General features: G+C 35.7%; 5 protein-coding genes, 1 long non-coding RNA gene and 1 pseudogene across 7 annotated transcripts; 2 read left to right on the top strand and 5 right to left on the bottom strand.

The window, feature by feature from the left end:
- Positions 1–240: 240 nt before the first annotated feature.
- LOC140833619 (PLASMODESMATA CALLOSE-BINDING PROTEIN 1-like) lies at positions 241–2,317 on the top strand. The gene is made up of 3 exons (XM_073197950.1): positions 241–623; positions 812–845; positions 2,015–2,317. Exons 1-3 carry the CDS (start codon positions 314–316, stop codon positions 2,265–2,267), a joined length of 597 nt encoding a protein of 198 aa, XP_073054051.1. The 5' UTR covers positions 241–313; the 3' UTR covers positions 2,268–2,317.
- Positions 2,318–2,984: 667 nt separating this feature from the next.
- On the top strand, positions 2,985–5,309 carry LOC140835157 (uncharacterized). The gene is made up of 3 exons (XR_012118850.1): positions 2,985–4,193; positions 4,283–4,839; positions 4,955–5,309. It is a non-coding gene; the product is annotated as an uncharacterized lncRNA (long non-coding RNA).
- Positions 5,310–5,448: 139 nt separating this feature from the next.
- LOC140835156 (small ubiquitin-related modifier 1-like) lies at positions 5,449–6,628 on the bottom strand. The gene is made up of 3 exons (XM_073200573.1): positions 6,269–6,628; positions 5,811–5,960; positions 5,449–5,749 (listed from the first exon to the last, which is right to left on the bottom strand). The coding sequence occupies exons 1-3, from the start codon at positions 6,344–6,346 to the stop codon at positions 5,663–5,665; spliced, it is 315 nt and encodes a 104-aa protein (XP_073056674.1). The 5' UTR covers positions 6,347–6,628; the 3' UTR covers positions 5,449–5,662.
- Positions 6,629–7,283: 655 nt separating this feature from the next.
- On the bottom strand, positions 7,284–10,188 carry LOC140835155 (elongation factor 1-alpha-like). The gene is made up of 3 exons (XM_073200572.1): positions 10,093–10,188; positions 8,907–9,388; positions 7,284–8,481 (listed from the first exon to the last, which is right to left on the bottom strand). Exons 2-3 carry the CDS (start codon positions 9,366–9,368, stop codon positions 7,594–7,596), a joined length of 1,350 nt encoding a protein of 449 aa, XP_073056673.1. The 5' UTR covers positions 9,369–9,388; positions 10,093–10,188; the 3' UTR covers positions 7,284–7,593.
- A 764-nt stretch (positions 10,189–10,952) lies between these two features.
- LOC140835555 (elongation factor 1-alpha-like) lies at positions 10,953–12,174 on the bottom strand (annotated as a pseudogene).
- A 1,841-nt stretch (positions 12,175–14,015) lies between these two features.
- Positions 14,016–16,335, bottom strand: LOC140835154 (glycine-rich RNA-binding protein 2, mitochondrial-like). Of its 2 annotated transcripts, none has more exons than XM_073200569.1 (5): positions 16,177–16,335; positions 15,573–15,709; positions 15,414–15,482; positions 14,635–14,741; positions 14,016–14,421 (listed from the first exon to the last, which is right to left on the bottom strand). In XM_073200569.1, exons 2-5 carry the CDS (start codon positions 15,694–15,696, stop codon positions 14,296–14,298), a joined length of 426 nt encoding a protein of 141 aa, XP_073056670.1. In that variant the 5' UTR covers positions 15,697–15,709; positions 16,177–16,335; the 3' UTR covers positions 14,016–14,295. The 2 variants fall into 2 exon arrangements, with proteins under 2 accessions (XP_073056670.1, XP_073056671.1); XM_073200570.1 differs by lacking the exon at positions 16,177–16,335 and adding an exon at positions 16,076–16,100.
- Positions 16,336–18,289: 1,954 nt separating this feature from the next.
- LOC140835153 (elongation factor 1-alpha-like) lies at positions 18,290–21,267 on the bottom strand. The gene is made up of 3 exons (XM_073200568.1): positions 21,114–21,267; positions 19,839–20,320; positions 18,290–19,406 (listed from the first exon to the last, which is right to left on the bottom strand). The coding sequence occupies exons 2-3, from the start codon at positions 20,298–20,300 to the stop codon at positions 18,519–18,521; spliced, it is 1,350 nt and encodes a 449-aa protein (XP_073056669.1). The 5' UTR covers positions 20,301–20,320; positions 21,114–21,267; the 3' UTR covers positions 18,290–18,518.
- Between the last annotated feature and the right edge of the window lie 288 nt (positions 21,268–21,555).

The raw sequence follows: 21,555 nt of genomic DNA, 5'->3' as shown, positions 1-21,555 counted from the left end.
GACTTGTATTTCGAATATAATGTAGTTAAATTGACTTCAAAGGCAAACTAATATTAACAATTTTATCTTGTCTAAAATATATAAAAGAATGTCGATTAATAATTTTGTACAACGTTTGATAACTCTAACCCTTTAATATTAAAATTTTAAATATATATTAAAATAAGAACAGACAAAGCAAAAGCATCGTCAAAACAAAAAAAAGAGAGCAAAAAGAACTATTCCCGATTCTCTCTTTATACATTACTCTCCACTGCATTGCACTTCCTTTTCTCTCTCTCGAACTTTACCAACTTGCATTTGCCAACCAGGCATGGCGGTGGCTGTGTTTAAAGTGGTGGCGCTGTTGGTGTTAGCGTTCAGCGCCGCCGAACACTCCGCGGCAGCTACATGGTGTGTAGCGAGGAGTGACGCCAGTGACCAGGCATTGCAAACAGCTCTTGATTATGCATGTGGAGGTGGTGCTGATTGTGCTCCACTCCAATCTTCTGGGCTTTGTTATCTACCAAACACGGTGCAAGCTCATGCCTCGTATGCCTTCAACAGTTATTATCAGCGAAAGGGGAGCGCCCCTGGTTCTTGTTCTTTTGCTGGCACTGCCTCCATAGCTCAAACCGACCCAAGTTCGTCTCTTTTGCCATAGCAATTCTGAAATTTATTTAGTTTTTATAAGGCGGAGCGACCTGTTTCCATGCACAATGAGTATGTAGAGAAAAATTTCTGTTTTTTTATTTAAAAAAAAAAACAGGATTGCGATTGGGATTTATCCAACGTATTCTTTTTGTTCTAATTCTTGGGTTTTTGTGGTTAGGTTATGGATCTTGTGTTTATCCATCATCTCCAAGGTGTGTATTTTCCCTTGTTTTGTTTCCTTTTTCGTTTCTGAACCTCTTATTGCTTTATAGAAAATTGCTCGTTTGCTTTCTTTTTTTTTTTTCTTTTTTGTATTGCCTACGATGCCCGGTTAATTGTGGAGATTTTTGAAGCCTCGTGATTTCCTGTTGGTCAAAATATGTAGAATTTGGAAGAATGTATCTTTTGGGGCGAACAAACGAGAATTGTGGATAGAAAATTTAATGGAAAAAGTCGAAGCAAGAGGTCACTATTTTTTCTTAAAACCTTATTGCCGCGACCTTGGCCTTCTAGGAATAATTTCCAACGCATTTGTCTCTATCTGTTGGTGGGGAGGTATATGAAAGAACGAATTAGTGGATTGAGGAATAGCAGGGGAGAGCCCCTTAATGGGGCCCCCTTGCGAGCCTTCAGCCATTGAGAATACCCTTAACAACTCTAAAGGAAGGAACTAATAACACACTAAAGGGGATCTTATGGCTTAATCTCAGATTGCACGGAATATGATACAATAACTTCAACTTCTTAAATAGAAGCACTACGAATTTTAAAGTCCCGCGAAGCTCAAAGTATGTGATGTAGAATTTCTCAAGTTTAACTCATAATTTGAAATTCAGTCGAGGATTCTCTAAACAAATTTATATTCAAGATTTTATCTCGAGGTGATGACAGCTTTGAGCACTAGGACTGCTAGAAAGGAAGCCTTAGATCTCGCGCAATAAGGCTCCTCGACTTTTGCCTCACACTGAGTAGTTTGAATGTTTTTTTAATGGAAAAACCGTCCAGTTCCATTATTTTAGGCTAACTTGTTTTTCCATTTTAGCATCCGGTACTCATGCAAATACGTTTATATAACGCAATTGTTGTCTTGTTAAGTAGGATTTAACTTCGGCATCTTCCACTGGTTAATTAGTGCTTACTCTCATGATTCCATGCTGTACTGTCATAGAAATTTTTGCAACTATGTTGGACACGGCTTTTGTTGATCATATTGCATAAATAATGTTCTTACGTTACAATAAGTGGTCAATAGTGTTGCTCTTCGAGGCTACTTATATTACATGAAGAGAACTAGTGATGCAGAAACTCCTATTTGTACGAGTATGATTTCTGAAAACTTTACCTTATCATGGTTTAGTTAATCTTTTTCGCATATTTTCAGCACTGCGGGAGGGATTATTGCACCAGGAGGCACAGCCATACCAGGCTCGACTCCTAATACGATTCAACCACGGTCACCACCCGGAACAACACAACCTCTATACGGAAGTGGAGGGGGATTCACACCGGGCATAGGAACAGTACCCCCCGATTCCCCCAAGGCTAATAGTTCGCCTAAATCTTTGTTTAGGACACTCTTGTCTCCAGTGACTTTCTTGTTAAGTATTGCACTTGTCCTTCAAAACTACTCGTAGGCTGTAGATGCATAATTTTAAAACTTGTTTAGCACGGTTTTTGGTAGCTAGATGAAGCCTTCTTTTTTGTCGAATTTTTTAGGCCCGTATGATTCTTGATTTAGTAGTTCTTTTCCCATTAATGGGAAGCTAGATGAAGGCTGACAATATAGAAACTGGATCTCGAGGAATCATGGACCTGTACAAATTATTTGGATGGAAGAGGAAAAATGTTGGAATATTTTTTATATTCATGAATGTCCGAGGCAACAAAACTACTGCAAGTGCTGATTGTTTCTGTGTGCCTTGTAAAGCTACATAATTTCCACGTTTGTTTAAGGACCACCCCGCTTGTTGCACGGAGGCGTAAAACACAGGAGAAGCTTGAGTTCGATCTCAGGTGATTACGAAAAACCTCCACTCCATATAATTGGAAAAAAAAAGGTTTGAGGTAGAAGAGAAGAAAATGTGCAATCAAATAAGAAACCATATATGAACACGATGATGGAAAATTTTTTTTATGCCAAATTATGCCTGTTTATTTATTGTGCGATTACAGAAAGCGTTGAATTAAGAAATGCGATTCTATGTGCCCAGAAAAGTGATTTTCAATTTGTGTTTGTTTTAACCATTCCTTGCCATCCTTTCGGGACTTTTAAATAAAAAATAATAAAAATTACAAAAAAATAATAAATAACAACAAAGAAAATTAATTGATTTATTTTCTGTGCGTGAATCAAAGCTTATCGATATTTTGTAAAGGCCCCGGCTCCATATTTAACTTTTTTAAGGTTTCGGCGTGTCATGCAGTCAAATTGACGAACACAACCCAGATCAAGATCGTCGTTTTTCCCTTATTTTGGACGGACTGCACCTCGTGGGTTGCATCAATGGTTGATAGCCATGTCTGTTTGTTTTATTTAATGTAGGCATACTATCTTGCCCTCGTCAAAGAAGATTCATGTTTCCCGTTCGGGGCAGTGATTTATGATAATGTAGGAGGTTGCAAGATGACTTCCAGGTGCTATTTGTTTGCTTTACTGATTGAAGATATACAGTTAAAAATCGATATTGTTGACCTGATTTTGGGTGAGAAAGGAATGCGGTTAAAGATGGTCTTTTACGTATTTTTTTTTTATTGTGGGAGTAACTCACTTGGGGTGATAAAGGAATGCACTCTCTTAGCCAAGAAGGACTTCTGGGTGCCAAATTATTACGGGTCATAATATGTGTGTGATTGCTAATTGTGATATGTTATCACCTCCAGAATCAGCTAATAGGGAACTGGTAGTCTTGTATCTTCTCGTGGATTAGTAGACAGCCACTAGTGTTTTAACCAACTACATGGGAACCTTTTTGAATCATCTGACGTGTGTAGCAGGATCTTCAAAGCAGTAATTTGTTTTGTTATCACCTTGGTAAATATAATTGCTTCCTACGAGTCACAAAGCCTCAAGGTTAACTTTGGGCTACTTTGGTTTGACATGAAATGGAACAATGATTTGTCTCAAGGTTTAGGTGTTGAAATGGGATCAAATCACCTGATTACTTTCACTACAGTGTTTTTGGTGCAAATCATTAGGTTCACGTATCACTTTATGAAAGTAGTCCGATTATTCATATAAAATTAATATGTTGCCTTTTCACTTTGTTTGATGTTGACTTTGTGCCTATGCCCATAGGCATTTCTCTGAAGACTCAGGAGCTCTATGCTATTGTGTTTGCTACTCGCTACTTTGATCTGTTTGTAGACTACATCTGACTCTACAACACGCTAATGAAGTTAATATTTTTGGGAAGCTCGTTTTCAATTGTTGGTATATAAGGAAACACAAGATTGTCCGCAGATCATATGACAAAGACCGGGATACTTTTCGCTATTATTTCCTTCTGCTGCCCTTTTTTTTACTAGCTCTGACAATCCACGAAAAATTTACTTTCAGAGAGGTAACCTGACATCATAGACATCTATTACCTTTATTTTGTTAGTGTTTTATGTCAAATGTTTTATGCCTGTCCTTGATATGATTAATCAGGTATTTTGGGCATTTTCCTTGTACCTTGAAGCTGTTGCTTTCTTCCTCAGCTAGTCATGCTGCAGAGAACAAGAAACGTCGACAACTTGACTGGACAATATGTTGTTCTATTGGGGTAACTTAAAGCTCTACATTGCCACTTATGACAACTAAAGATCGACGTTCATCTGTAGTTTTGTATGGATTGGGTTTTTAATGATGGTAAATTGATTCTTGGTTTGAGTCACCTAATCAAGGTAGACTCAACTGGCTGGTTGGTGATGGTGGGGGGAGTCTCTAACCTCTACCTAGATACTTGCAACAATTATACAATTTTTGAGAAAAATCCAAGTTTCACCCCTCTTGGAAGTTGAATCTTTTGATTTCTCCCCTTTAGAAATGATTCTCTCCCTTCCGAATTTATTCCCTGATTAATGATTTATCAGAAGTCGTTGATTTCTATAATCAAAGCGAGCAATTTATGTCTTGTTGTTTATATTGCTGAGCCTACCGAGGATTGTACATTTTGAACTGGATTTATGGCTACTTCACAGAACCACACTATACTCACTGGATAAGTATGCCTCTCTCACTCTCTTACACAGTACACAACTGAGCTTGCATACACACAAAAATTTACACACAGTTTCTGCACAATGATGATTTGATTTTGTTAATATTTTAACGTTTCAGCTGGAAAAACAACTTAAAGCTCCAATTACCTGCTTGAGCTTGAGGGTTCACATGGTATTTATTCCAAGTACTGGTAACTTTGATTTATTATCGCTCGGCTCTTGATTCTGACGAGAAACGGAGCATTTTTCGCCAGTTAGGAGATAAGTTCCCCTCATATCTTATCATATGTGGCTTCTAATGTTCACTTTTGTTCTGATTATAATTTTACTGCTGTAAAGAGATTTTAGCTCAAATAGTCAAATATTTAGAATAGGAAAGGGTTGTGAACATATTAACAAAATTTACTGAAATTTTATTGTTCATTATCTATAATGCAAGTATTATTTAATGGTGATATTTGAATTAAAAAGACCACCTCAGCTGAAGTAATTTGTTTGGGATGGAGTTCAATTCATTTGTGGAAATTCAGTCTTGTTTGCAATGGCATAAGATTTGAAGTCTTTTGACTACCATTTTTAATTGATGTTTATTCATAAAAAGCTTTCAAAATCTTGGTCATTAAAAAAACCCTCTTAATATACATCTGGATATTATATTTAAATCCATTAATTAGTAAATACAATAGTGAATTTTATAAGTTATTTTTTCATTAAAAAAAATCATTCGATCAAAACAAGCAGCCTTATATTCATACGGATCATACGAAAAATTAAAGGGAATTTTAGTTTTGAAGAGTCGAACGAAATTAAAACAACTTGGTACTAATTAATTTTGTTTAATTGGTTCTTCTCCTTTCCCACCTCCATGCTGATGAGTCATTACATCGATTTCGTCTTCGTCGTGCATGCCAAGCTGTAAATTCACATTACATTAAAATTAAGGTTCATGCAAAAACTGAATAAATTAAATTTACCTCGGCTGGGGTTTGGTTAGCAACGAGTCTCTTGCCATTGTACAGGAACCTCAAATCTTTATGCTCCAAACTATTTTCTTTACAATAAGTAATCAATAGTTTTTGCAATTTGGTGTCCGCATTAAATTTGTAATACACTTCAGTTCCATCCTAAACGTTTCCAAAACTAAATCAATCTTTTTTTTCTTAAATAAATAATCACACGGACATGATTGGAACTAAATATGAACTAAAAAATAAAGACTTTCTACGGATGGATTATCCGCGAAATGTTTTCAAACATGTGGATGTATAAAAGATTGATCACAGTGAATAAAGAACAAACAAAGGCCAAAGATACAATGGGAACACACAAAATGTATGTATGCATGTATGTGTGTATGTATGTATGTATGTATGTATGTATGTATATGCGTGCTTGTGTGTGTATACATGAAACAGAGAAAATATGAATGCACCTGAGCCTTGAAACAAAGCTTAACCCGACGGCCATGTGGCGTTTCCAGAGGCAGCTTCCCATTCTCATTTGCATCCATTTCTTGTCTGAAGGATTTGTGCTGTGTGAGAAAAATGAGAGAAGAAAATATTGACGGATTGAGATTTGTTCATTTATTTGATTTGGTGTGTCTGGATTGCACCATTAAACGGACTGGGAAATTTTGACGTAAAAGTGAATTTTTTGCCTTTTAAAGAAGAAATTCCAGGATTTTGACAATACTCCTGGTTGTATTTGTGATTACAATTTACAAGTATCTGTTTCTACTATCCTTCAAGCAAATCCAATGGATAGTATCGTTTCTTTAAAAAGTTTCTTACTTTTTCACATTTTCTCACTGATTTACAAATTGGATATGTAAAATGTAAGATATCATGTATGGAAAATTCAACACTGGCTACATCCAACTAACCACGTGTATTTTATACGTGAAGTATATGGATTTTGTACTCATCTTGGTATGTATTATAGAAAGCTATGGATAATAATTACGAAAACTTGTAAAAAGGTTTGACCAAAAGACGGGTGCTTTCAATTGAGATTGCATGTATGATAAATACATACATAATCTCATACAATATATATATATATATATACACATTTCACGATTTCGACGATCAATCAATATGTAAAGAATTTTTAAATTTGAGGTTTCATTATGGTAAGATTGATGAAGCATGGTGAATTGCATTAACCTGCACCGCCTTATCACAATTACTAATTACATATATCTGAATTCTCGATTAGAACAAGTTATAATGTCTTCTCCGATTGTTAACCAAAATAATATATCGGGTTTTATTTGTTCCGACCAAATCTCCGAAAATCATTGGGGAATAAATGCCGAAGAAAATGCCATTTACTTAATTCATGAAAATCTGTCTCGCGGTGTAATGAAAACTAAAGCAACTGCTAAAGAAATATATAAAGAATTAAGAACAAAACAAAGTAGACACAATTATAAACGAAATAGAGAATAGAAAAATACTCGAGCATATTACAGAAAATATCAAGATGCAAATTTGTTCAATGTAGTACAAAACTTATTTATAACAAAGGTAGAACACATTGTCGAAAGTACGATAACGAGAAGAGATGCCACCGGCGATCCAGCACCCAATTCTGAGAGCCACAACAGCACGGTGAAGCAAAAACACACTTGCAAAAAGAACAAGAAACCATGGCTACGCAAGTAGTTCCAAAATCACGAATAAGACACAACACGTTTCTTTCGCCGAAATAGTAAAGTTTTTGACAGATAGGAAGAGCAAAGCTTGCATTCACAAGTCACTTGGCACCCTTCTTGGCTGCTGCCTTCGTCACCTTAGCACCAGTAGGGTCTTTCTTTTCTACACTCTTGATTACACCAACAGCGACAGTCTGACGCATGTCCCTAACTGCAAAACGTCCCAAGGGTGGGTACTCGGAGAAGGTTTCCACAACCATGGGTTTTGTGGGGATCATCTTGACGTAGCCAGAATCACCATTCTTCAAGAATTTAGGCTCTTTCTCGATCTCTTTGCCAGATCGACGGTCAATCTTTGTCACAAGCTCCGCAAATTTGACAGCGATGTGAGAAGTGTGGCAATCAAGAACAGGGGCATATCCGTTGCCTATCTGGCCAGGGTGGTTCATGATAATGACTTGGGATGTGAAATTCGCAGCTTCCTTAGCAGGATCATCTTTTGAGTTAGATGCAACAAAACCACGCTTGAGATCTTTCACAGCGACATTCTTAACGTTGAAACCAACATTGTCACCGGGAAGCGCTTCAGGGAGGGCCTCGTGGTGCATTTCAACAGACTTGACCTCAGTTGTCAGCCCTGTTGGACCAAATGTAACAACCATACCAGGTTTGATTATACCAGTTTCAACTCTTCCCACAGGGACAGTCCCAATACCCCCAATCTTGTACACGTCTTGCAGAGGAAGACGGAGAGGTTTGTCTGATGGCCTCTTTGGCTCTTGGATCAAGTCGAGAGCTTCCAAGAGGGTGGGTCCTTTGTACCAGTCAAGATTGGTCGACCTCTCGATCATATTGTCGCCCTCAAAACCAGAGATCGGAACAAAAGGAATCTTTTCAGGGTTGTACCCAACCTTCTTCAAGTAGGAAGAGACTTCCTTGACAATTTCATCATACCTTGTCTTGGAGTACTTGGGAGTGGTAGCGTCCATCTAAAATACAAAAAGATCGTCATAAGTTAGCATAGATAAGAGATAAGCATCAATCTAAAATACACAAAAGCATGCTCCTCAAACAAAGAGCACGGTTACCAGAATATAATTGATGTAATTTAGAACAGAGTTCTTATCAAATTAGCCAACAAATCTTCAAGTATGCCCGCTTAAATAGAATACAAACATTACAGGAAAATAAATCTCAATCGTGCAATGCTCAAAAATCCCACAGAAAAGTGTAAAGTAAAAAAACTTTACCAACATTATGAAGTAGGATAATGAATAAAACATTCAACAGCCATGTTTACTCGATAGCTGATCTAAACTTCAAAAAATAAAAATACCTGATCTCAACATTAACCAGGAACTCATTAAAATAAATACCACAAGCATAAAAATATATAAATGACAAAGATGTATACCTTGTTACAACAGCAGATCATTTGCCGAACTCCAAGTGTGAAAGCCAGAAGTGCATGCTCACGAGTTTGACCATCCTTAGAAATACCTGCCTCAAAACCACCAGTGGTTGAATCGATGATGAGCACAGCACAATCGGCCTGAGAAGTTCCAGTAATCATGTTCTTAATAAAGTCACGGTGACCAGGAGCATCAATGACAGTGCAGTAGTATTTGGTAGTCTCGAACTTCCACAGAGCAATGTCGATGGTGATACCACGCTCACGCTCAGCCTTGAGCTTGTCAAGCACCCATGCATACTTGAAGGATCTCTTGTTCATCTCAGCAGCTTCCTTCTCAAACCTCTCAATTACCCGCTTGTCGATACCCCCAAGCTTGTAGATGAGATGACCAGTGGTAGTTGACTTCCCAGAGTCGACATGGCCAATCACCACAATGCTGATGTGAATCTTCTCCTTACCCATATTGGCTACTTAGAGTAAAGCTGCAGCAATGTAAATCACATTGAATGAGAAATATTCATTCAACCTAAAATAAAATGACAACAGTGATTATATAACTGCATAATTACAAGGATGGAAATTTGTAAAAAATTCATCAAAAAAATTACTGGAATATTTAAATCAGTCACATGGATTAATTTATTTTGTAGCAATCTCCAAAAATAAAATACAAAATTCAAAGATTCGACACCAAAACAAGAGAAAACAAAACCAAACCAAAGCAGCCTGTGTTTTCTAAGATTTCAAATGATCAAGAACCTCACAAGATAAAATTCTGAATTTACAATCAATCCCGACACAACTTCTAAAAATCTGAATTATCCAGAAAATTGAAAAATTAAACGGATCCAAACAAACGTTCACTAAATTGGATTATTTGAAGAAATTGAAAGACCTTCCTATATCAGTACAAATAAAAGAACTTCCTCGAATTGAAAGTAACAAGCGGAAATTTGAAACAGCTTAGAACAGCAGAAACGGAAAAAAAAATATTAAACTTGCAACTCAATTCCAAACCAGTCTGATCACAGAACATTTACAAATTAACAAATCTTGAATTCAAAAACACGTAAATTAACAGCAAAACACCAAAAACAATCCAAAAAACAGTAATTCTCATCAATAAAAGGCATAGAAGGAAGATCTAGTCTAGCCTCACATAATTCAGGAAGTAAAATAATATTACCGGTCGAGAAGAATGCACTGGAGTTGTAGGATGCAGAGTGTCCACAAAATGGGATATTTATGCTGCAGAGGTAACCAAAGCTCGGGCTCGTGGACATATATTATTCACTGATTAGACATATTTACCCTTCAGGTTGACCAGGGAATGACTGTTTAGTCCTTCGCTAACTTAGGGCCCAAGTAGATTTTTTTTTTTTTTTTTTATGGAATAAGTATAGCAGTGTAACGACTATTCATACTGTGATCAAGTTATTTATGTATTTTTTGATATAAAATTTAAAAACTAGAGCCTTATATTTCTTTTATTTATTTTTTTTAAAATCAATTTTGACACAGTTAACGTTATCGAAATTTAAATGAGAATTATCGATCATTGTATAAAATAACTATTGTAGCGAATTTCAAATAAACCTAAATACACGTTGCGAATCATTTATCTTCTTTCAAAATAAATATATACATCCAAATATAAGTTTAAATATAATTTCTTAAAAAAAAGTGTGTATCGTACGAGCATCTAGTATTATAATCTATATTGATATTTCCCGTTTGCCACCAAACAAAATATAAAATTGAATTATTCAAAGCTTGTTTCGTTTGGCTTAACTTGGTGTCCAAGTAGCGTTAACGACATGGCATTTATTTTTATTTGGCGAGTTGCTCTTCGTCTTCATACCATTTGCATGCATTAATCCCATTACATATCAGCGTCAACAAATAGAATTATATGGAGAAAAAGTAATTTAGCACAGAGCTTTTATCAAAGAAGGCAACAAATATTTAAAAAGACAAATATTACAGGAAGCTCAGTATCAATCCTGCAATGCTAAAAATCTCACAGAAAAGAGTAAGAATAAAACTTTACCAACAGATACATAAATGACAAAGTTGTACGCGGGCCTTGTTACAGCAGCAGATCATTTGCTTAACTCCAAGTGTGAAAGCCCGAAGTGCATGCTCACGAGTTTGACCATCCTTAGAAATACCTGCCTCAAAACCACCAGTGGTAGAATCGATGATGAGCACAGGCGCAGTCGGCCTGAGAAGTACCAGTAATCGTGTTCTTAATGAAGTCTCGGTGACCAGGAGCATCAATGACAGTGCAGTAGTATCTGGTAGTCTCGAACTTCCACAGGGCAATATTGATGGTGATATCGCGCTCGCGCTCAGCCTTGAGCTTGTCAAGCATCCATGCACACTTGAAGCCTGAAGGATCTCTTGTTCATCTCAGCAGCTTCCTTCTCAAACCTCTCAATCACACGCTTGTCAATACCACCAAGTTTGTAGATGAGATGTCCGGTGGTAGTTGACTTCCCAGAGTCGACATGGCCAATGACCACAATGCTGATGTGAATCTTCTCCTCACCCATATTGCCTACTGAGAGTAAAGCCGCAGCAATGAAAATCACATTAAATGAGAAATATTCATTCAACATAAAAGTAAGACGGTGATAAGGATTCTAATCTTCAATAGGTGGATAATATGAAGGTTGGATATTTTGAAGAGTCATGAATCTCAGAAACTACTGGGATATCTAAGCAAATCACATGGAATAAAAAATTATTTTTTGGTAATTTGCATAAATTAAAGACAAAAGTATTTCCTGAAACGAATCACCAACAATATGGAGCCTCTATAAATAATCAACCTTATTTTTTTCATTAGAAAATAACAAACGTTCCAACTTACAATCGATAACATGCACCAACAACTTGCGAGTACTAAAACAATATAAAACAAATTAACAATCATCTAACTAAAATACCCCTACACTTCCAGAAATTCGAACTGTTCCCACCACCAGGGGAAAAGGCTCCGGCATATTAAACAAATCTAAAGGCTTCCAAAAAGACCATTTTGTGGAACTATTTGAAGAAATTCAAAAACCTTCTGACAAATGCTAAAAACTACGAAATCAAAGAATTCATCGATGCTAAATAACAAACTACAAAATCAAAGAAATCCCATAAACAACGAATTTCATATTTCAGAGACATAGAAAGAAGATCTGAAATGTAAATGAGGCAAATTACTTACCTTCAAGACAAGACTGAATCGGTGTAGAGGATGCGAGGAGTGATATTTTCCGGACTGCAGTATCTTTTAAATTATTATATTATATTATATATTATATACTGCAAACGAGCGAGCCGTACAGGGTTTGGGCATCGATTACTGATTGGACGTATTTGCCCTTGTTTTTACCGGGCTTGATTCATTTGCGAGCTTATCAGGCCCAATCCTTATTAACTATTATTGTTGGGCATTTCATGGTCAGCCCGTTCCCAAAATAAATGAACTTTTACAAATGATTTTATTTTATGAATATAAATGAAATTAGTTTATTTATTACCCTGGTTCCCTTTAAATATATCTCAAAATGTAAATTTATCCCCCACGCTTTGTTTCAGCTCTTGAATGATTTCGAGCATTAGTTGGGGATTAATTGTCGAAGTAATTATGTTTTTTCTAAAACAATTTTAGTTATTCTCCCAAAAAAATATAATTAAATGATCAATTTTATTGCTAAATTTTTGTAAGTAAGTTGTTAAAAAAAATTCAAGATATAAAAGTGTATTTAACAATGTAATTATAAATTTTAACAAAGATATGAGTCATTTATTTACATGATTTTGACGAAAATGAATAAAAAAAAATGATCGAAATAACACAATTACAGTACTATAATTGATTCAAAGACTCGTTAAGCTCAAGAATTAATTCTATCCAATCGAACTTGGTCTCAAGAAATAAAAGATTTGGCTGAATTCGATTTGTCAGGTAAAAAGCAACCTTATCACTAAAAGGTCCACTTGTAAGAGGGACCCAAATTACGCTTTTTGACTAATAGGTTTTGGATGGTGATTTCCCTTCCATTCTTCGTAGACAAAAGCAAAATAAAAGAGCACTGGGTGATCACAGAAAATGCAAGACAACTGAATCTCATAGCAGAGTCAAAGGTTACTTCACTGGCAGCTTGAAGCCTGGCGATGTCTTGAGTTAATTTTTACACGAGCTTATTTTAAGTGTTTTTACATATAATTTTCGAACATTTCATTGATTAGAACATCAACCAGAGTTCCGAAACACTTCAAATAAGCTCGACACTTTGCCATTGATTTCAGTAAGAACTCGAACTTTCTCATCAACATCTTCCTTTTCCTTCAACAATTTGCTAATTATCCTCTCATCAAACGTGAATATATCCAGTCATTCAATTGCATTATTTGGCTTTGACATTCGGATGCCAGGATTAGCAGCATATTGGAACCAACAATCGTGTAACGCAAATGATACGAGTTTTAAACGTTTATTAAATGATACGAGTTTTAAACGTTTATTCTCTGATTTTTAAATTCAATTTTATAATAGCAAGCAAGGGATCAATACAAATGACAGTTGTATTTTGGTATGATTCGAAGAGTTAAAATGCTCTTTGCTCAGACACTAACATTGTAACATAATGGGTGTCGCGTTAATTTCGTCTCATGAATGTAATGTGACCAACCAATTATCTCGGTCAACTCAATTCCCATAAAAAAACAACTGAGCGAAGCTAAGAAAACTAAAAACGATGAACCTATATTACTAAATATGTAAATAACTGTTTGTTGACTATTCAAAACTTGATTCAATTCGTTTAGTAAAACTCATTAAAATAAACGAATCAAACTCAAACTTTCCAATATTCGACTCGTTAACTCATGAAGACGTTCGATTATAACTTGATGAGTCATATCTTAGATAAATAATAATAATAATAATTTTGATATTTTATATATTGATTTAGCACCTTACTACAACATATATACAAAAATCTATCAAAATTTTTTATTATGATAAATTTACAAATTTTAATAAAAATGTAATATTTTTCTCTAAAAATATAATTTATTTATTAATGAATTTAATGAAGATTTAAATGTAAAATTCATATTTATTAAGCTCGTTTTGACTCGATAAAAGCTTGAATAAGCTCGTGAGCCATGAATATATTCATTAAATAAAGCTCGAGCTCGGCTATATTATAAACGAGTCAAGCTCAAAGAGTTCAGCTCGACTCGATTACATCCCTAAATGTAACATTTATGGGCTAAAAGAGGGGAAGAAAACATAAGCATGACCCAAAAACATTATGCAAATAAAGTTTCATAAATTCAAACTAATCAGCCCATATAGATGAAAGAACAAGCCACAAGTGGCTTAAAATCCATCATCTGCCGCTCCACGACCGCCAAATCCACCACCATAACCACCAGAATTGTTGAAGTTACTGCGAGGTGTTCGTTCTTGGGCATAACTCACCCGGATGTTCCTCCCGTTCAGTTGCTGAAGGAAGAGAGAGAAAATACCGAAGATTAGCCATAGTTTACAAGCATATCCTAGACAACAGAAATGCTAGCATCAAATGGTGATCCCGTGTCTTACTACAGTTACATAGCCACATAACATTTGTTTCTCCATTTATATTGGTGCATAACCCATCGTTCTTATAACACACACTGATCCACCATGGAATAGTAGACTGACACAAAACCTCACCTGTCCATCCATGGCTGACACTGCTGAGTTGGCAGATTCGTCACTCGAGTAATTCACAAATCCAAACCCTCTTGACTTCCCAGTGTCTCTGTCAATGATGACTTTAGCTGTACAAAATAAGGATTCAAGGCTTTATGCGTTAACATAGCGCAGTCAAGCAGGGCAAAGTCACCAACTTCAGACACAGACTGACTGGTTCAGGTTTCTAACATAAATTACATTCAAAAAGACTGAAACACAGCTAACACACCTGAAAAAGTATATAAAGACATGTTGAATCCAAGACGTAACCGAGCCTAAGTCGGAAGAGCCCATACAAATTCCAATATGTACTCAAAACAAACACAAAGCAAGGTGTGGATGATGTGCATTGATCTGACACAAAAAACAGTATAGTATTTACAAAAACAGAAAATTTAACTTATCTTTTAAGAATGGCTACTGAAATCTTAAAAGTTAATAACAACAGTTTTAATTAAAAAATTTAATACAAAATAGAGCCCAAATAAAACATAATATTCATGTACCCTACCCTGACCCAACTTTATCGAGGTTGAAGCATTTTAATGGCTACAAATTTAAGTCTAATTTAAGAAAAAGAAAGACGATCAAAGCAAAAATTAATGGGAAAAAATCATGGGAAAAAACCAAATGGGTCGAGGATCAAAGTAATATCTGAATAAATGCTTCAACATTGATTCAAGTGAAGGAATATGATGAATTGCAGCTGGTTATGAAAATATTCTAAAATGATAAGACATTGCATAATGTTTTCTCACCATCAATTACATCACCAAAGCTGGAAAATGCATCTCTTAGAGACTGATCATCAGTACCATAGGAGAGCCCTATGGAAGAGGAAAAAAAGATTTAATATCACGGATCATGGGAACAAAATACATGTGCCAGGGATTCTATAGCAATTCAGAAAATAAAACCTCCGATAAAAAGTCTCGTGGACATGCAGCGAGCCGCATTAAATATTGATAATTGGTAATTTGATGCAGCGCTGGAGAAGATGCTGTGTTTCAACAGAGTCCCAACTTTTTCGAAGCGTGCCATTTGCGTGAAAAAACTGTAACAAATAATTTAGAACAAAAGCCTTAACAATGGACAATTTGAGGTTGAAATTTACAGAGTTAAGAGCTGGACTGCTAGAGAAACCCTGACAGAGTCATTATCAGTATAAGAAAGTCAATCCTCTGAGTAGCTAAAACAACCAGTCGACTCTTCGACCAAATTAAGTTAAACTATACTCCTACTAATATCGACCCGGGAATTTTTTTTCCAGATTTAGCTGCGGCTTATCGAAGTAAAGATGATGCGGAAGAAACTCTAGATTAAACGCAAACGCATCAACTCATAAAATAAAATACAGTGAACAATCGATGATTTCGAAAAAATTATTTCATAAAACTGAAGCATTTGGATTAGATCAAACCTCAAAAATTATCGTGAGCAATAACTGGGACAGAGTAAGACGCGAAAAAATAGCACCACTCAGAAAGTATAATATCGGAGTCGAAAGGAAGAAAATAATACCTATTAAATTTGACGAAGCGGCTAGGGTTTATGCTCGGCTCCTCTTCTTCACTGTCGAAGGAAATCGTACGTACAGAGATTTAATTCATTTCCTTTAAAAGGGTTATTTATCTCCTGCGGTCGGTGTGGCGTTGAAGTATTGCATCCTTTGAATATCTGCGGCGTTGAGATTATTTTCAAGGGTGTTTTTGGAACTGCAAAAATCTAAATCTATATTATATATATACTATATTATTAAATTTAATATGATTAAAGTAACTGATTTTTTGTGTCATATGTTCTGTTTAAATAATTATATATAAAAATAAAGTGTTAAAATTCTAAAGTATGTCATATGTAATTTTCTAAGTATTAGATTGTAGATTCAATTCTTACTTGAATTTTTTTTTAAATTTTTTTAATTCATATATCAAAATTGCAATATAGTTTTTCATTATTTCTTATAATTATATTTTAGTACTCATTTAAATATAAATAAAATAAGTTATAACAAATATTGTTGTGTGCATCATACACTAGTTATCCATTAAGATTGACAAATTAAACGGCATCTAAGTTACGTTTGGATAAAAAATTTGTGTTTGAGAAAATATTTGAATGGAGAATTTGAAATAATTCCATATTTGAATAAACTTGAAATCCACTCAAATGTCTAAAAATAACTATTTAAGATTTGGAATCCATCGTGAAATGGATTTTATAAATCTTTATCTTCGAATTCATCTATCCAAATGCTAGTGGTGTGTACTTGGGGAGACGGATTTGAAATAAAATAGATTTGATTAATATTTTTATTGTTAACAATGAAACACTAGATCAAATCTTAAATTCGCGTCTTACTTATCTGTACATCAGTAAAATAATTAATTTCAAATAATATAATTATTAAGTGAATTTGTGAGCCATCGTAATTAACATGAAATACAAAATAAATATTTAAGATGTTGATTTGAAGTTTATGATATTAATTTTCTAAAGTACAAAAATACATGACAAAAACTTGTGTGAGATAGTCTCACGGGTCATATTTGTGAGACGGATCTCTTATTTGGGTCATCCATGAAAAAGTATTATTTTTATGCTAAAAGTATTATTTTTTATTGTGAATATGGGTAGGGTTGACCAGTCTCACGGATTAAGATCCGTGAGACGGTCTTACATGAGACCTACTCAAAATACATTTGTAATTCATCATTCCAAATGCAAGTTAATTGTTTGGATGGAAGAATTCGAAATCATTGATTTGATTTCAAATCTATTTAGTTGTTTGTCATTTCAAATTCATAGTTCAAATATTTTTCAAAACAATTTCTCACCTCCAAATCAAATCATTTTATTCAAACGCAAAATGTTCACAAAAAGATGATTATTTGCAGAAATTGAAAGACCTTCCTATATTAGTACAAATAAAACACTAGATCACTTTGAAAGTGATAAGCCGCAATTAGAAACAGCTTACAACAATAAACACCAAAAAAAATTAAGCATGCAAACAATTGTCTGCTGGGACATCCAGATTCACTTTGTGTTATATGGTTTCACTATATTTATCTTTTTCGTGTTGATTTTTGGCAAGTACCCAAGAGTGGTGACTCTCATTTGATTGGGAAGATTTCCTGGGATTCGATCACAGATGATTCAGAGGTATGGTTCTATTGAAGCAACCACAACTTTCCTTAGTAGTCGGGCCAGTGATGGGTCTTGGTTCAATATAATCATTTCATGACTATCATCATGGTTGCTTTGAAGTGGTTCCTGAAATACAAACCGAAGAGTGCGTTGCAATCAACATAACTAAGATGAACAGCCTTTGAGTCTACTGTGTGAAATCTGAAAGACCCGAAGCAAGAAAATTTCTTTATGTTGAAGTCCCTACGTTGAGCCTTCGTTCCACAAGCATCAGGTAAAATACAAGAAATCCATTCAAAAAACTACCAAAATAAACTAAGTCCAAAGGCATGTGGTAGTTTGAGTTTCTAAAAAGATAGATTCAATATAAATTACTCAAATAAACTATGATAAAATTATTCGTAAATTAATATATAAGAATAATAATATAAAATAACATATGTGACAAGAATAGAATAGGAGAAAAAACCCGTACACTAACGCATATCACAACGCAAAAGAATAAACTACATGAATTATCAAAAATCTAATTTGGTCCAATGTCAAACTCAATTGATAAAATTGTAAAAAAAAAACAAATAACAAGAAGAGGTCACGCCGATCTAGGCACGATGAAGATGTAAGACCAAACACATGAAAAAGAAACAGCACGTTTTTGGCGTTGCAACTGCAAAATTTCAAAAAAATAGGAAACTAAACCACAACCTCACAAGTTACTTGGCACCCTTCTTGGCTGCAGCCTTTGTAACCTTAGCTCCAGTTGGGTCTTTCTTTTCCACACTCTTGATTACACCAACAGCGACAGTCTGACGCATGTCCCTAACCGCAAATCGTCCCAAGGGTGGGTACTCGGCGAAGGTTTCCACAACCATGGGTTTTGTGGGAATCATCTTGACATAGCCAGCATCACCATTCTTCAAGAATTTAGGCTCTTTCTCGAGCTCCTTGCCAGATCGACGGTCAATCTTGGTCACAAGCTCAGAAAATTTAACAGCAATGTGAGAGGTGTGACAATCCAGAACAGGGGCGTAACCGTTGCCAATCTGCCCAGGGTGGTTCATGATAATAACTTGGGATGTGAAATTTGCAGCTTCCTTAGCAGGATCATCCTTTGAGTTAGAAGCAACAAAACCACGCTTGAGATCTTTCACAGCGACATTCTTAACGTTGAAGCCAACATTGTCACCGGGGAGCGCTTCAGGGAGGGCTTCGTGGTGCATTTCAACGGACTTGACCTCAGTTGTCAGCCCTGTTGGACCAAAGGTAACAACCATACCGGGTTTGATGACACCGGTTTCAACTCTTCCAACAGGAACAGTACCAATACCGCCAATCTTGTACACATCTTGCAGAGGAAGACGCAGAGGTTTGTCTGAGGGTCTCTTGGGCTCATGGATCAAGTCGAGAGCTTCCAGGAGGGTTGGTCCTTTGTACCAGTCAAGATTGGTCGACCTCTCGATCATGTTGTCACCCTCAAAACCAGATATCGGGACAAAAGGAATCTTGTCAGGGTTGTACCCAACCTTCTTTAAGTAGGAAGAGACTTCCTTGACAATTTCATCATACCTTCCCTTGGAGTACTTGGGAGTGGTGGCGTCCATCTAAAATACATAAAGATTGTGAGAGGTTAGAACGGATAAGAGCTAAGTGTAATACACAAAAGCATGCTCCTCAAACAAAGAGCACTTTTACAAGAATATAATTGATGTAATTTAGAACAGAGCTATTATAAAAGAAGCCAAAAAATCTTTAATTACAATTTACACCGACTTAAATAGAACACAAGTATTACAGGAAGTTCAATCTCAAACCGGTAATGCTAAAAAATCCAACAGAAATGAGTAAAAATTAACTTACCAACACTACTTAGTAGGAAATGTATATATAACGATTGGAACATTCCAAAGCCATGTTTACTGGACTAGCTGATCTAAACAAACTTCCAAAAAAAATAGATAATCTAAACGCTAACCAGGAACTCATGAAAATAAATACCTCAAGCATAAAAATATATAAATGACAAAGTTGTATACCTTGTTACAGCAGCAGATCATTTGCTTAACTCCAAGTGTGAAAGCCAGAAGAGCATGCTCACGAGTTTGACCATCCTTTGAAATACCCGCCTCAAAACCACCAGTGGTAGAATCAATGATGAGCACGGCACAGTCGGCCTGAGAAGTACCCGTAATCATGTTCTTAATGAAGTCTCGGTGACCAGGAGCATCAATGACGGTACAGTAGTATTTGGTAGTCTCGAACTTCCACAGAGCAATGTCGATGGTGATACCACGCTCACGCTCAGCCTTGAGCTTGTCAAGCACCCATGCATACTTGAAGGATCTCTTGTTCATCTCAGCAGCTTCCTTCTCGAACCGCTCAATCACACGCTTGTCAATACCACCAAGCTTGTAGATGAGATGTCCGGTGGTAGTTGACTTCCCAGAGTCGACATGGCCAATGACCACAATGCTGATGTGAACCTTCTCCTTACCCATATTGGTTACTGAGAGTAAAGCTGCAGCAACATAAACCACATTGAATAAGATTTTTTCATTCAACATAAAAATAAGACAGTGACAAGGGTTCGATAGTAGGTTAATTTGAAGGTTGGATATTTTTTAAGAGTTAACCTCGTAAATTACTGGAATATCCAAGCAAATCACGTGGAATAAAAACGCATTTTTTGGCAATTTGCATAAATTAAAGACAAAGTATTTACAGAACCGATTCACCAACAATATCGAGCCTCTACCACCAAAAAATTCAACCTTATTTTCTGATTAGAAAATAGCAAACGTTCTCCATTTACAATCGATAACATGCACCAACCACTTGCGAGTTCTAAAATGACAAACAAATGAACAATCTTCTAACTAAAATATCCCAACTCAAATTCTAGAAACTTGAACTGCTCCAATACTTGGGAGAAGGATCGATAAATTAAACGAATCAAAAGGCTTCCAAAAGGTATTTTTGTTGGACTATTTGAAGAAAATAAAAAAATCTTCCTTTAAATGGTACGTACTACAAAATCAAAGAATTCCTTGGTACGAAATAACAAGCTGCAATCAGAAGCAACTTACATTGAGAAATGAATGGGTAAAGTAAACTCGACGAAACATACAAACAAACACAGATTAACATATTCTAACCAGTCCGAACACAACTCATACACGCCTAGTAAATCTACAATCAAAATAACACGTAAATTGACAGAAGAACCCCGAAAAAAATCTCAAACACAATGAATATCATACTTCAGAGACATAGGAAGAAGATCTAAAATTGAAATGAGTCAGATTACTTGCCTTCAGAGAAGGCTGAATCGATGTAGAGGATGCGAGCAGTGATGTTTCATGGAATTGGAAGTGCTGCTATATTTATAGTACAAACGGCCGAGCGAGCTAGGGTTTTAGCAGATATTGGCGATTGGACGTATTTGCCCTTGATTGCCGATGGAAAGACGGTTTAGTTCTTCGGCTAACTTAGGGCCCAATCTCTATTAGTTATCCAGTAAATTCTGGACATTTTCATGATCAGCCGGCCCATTTCAAATATTATTTTATTTTATTTATTTATGAACATAAATGGATGGCATCCCAAATATGTGAAATTAACTCATTACCCTCGTTCTTGCTGACAAGACTTGTCGATTCATGCACTATGCTTTGTTTGGGCACACAAATGATCATTTATCATGAACATAAAGCTAGTGGACGATGGAAATTTGAGCCCCTTTTATAATTGAAT

This window comes from Primulina eburnea, chromosome 6 (genome assembly GCF_022965805.1).
Source record: "Primulina eburnea isolate SZY01 chromosome 6, ASM2296580v1, whole genome shotgun sequence".
Lineage (NCBI taxonomy): Eukaryota > Viridiplantae > Streptophyta > Magnoliopsida > Lamiales > Gesneriaceae > Primulina > Primulina eburnea.
This window is presented reverse-complemented; position numbering and strand designations above follow the sequence as displayed.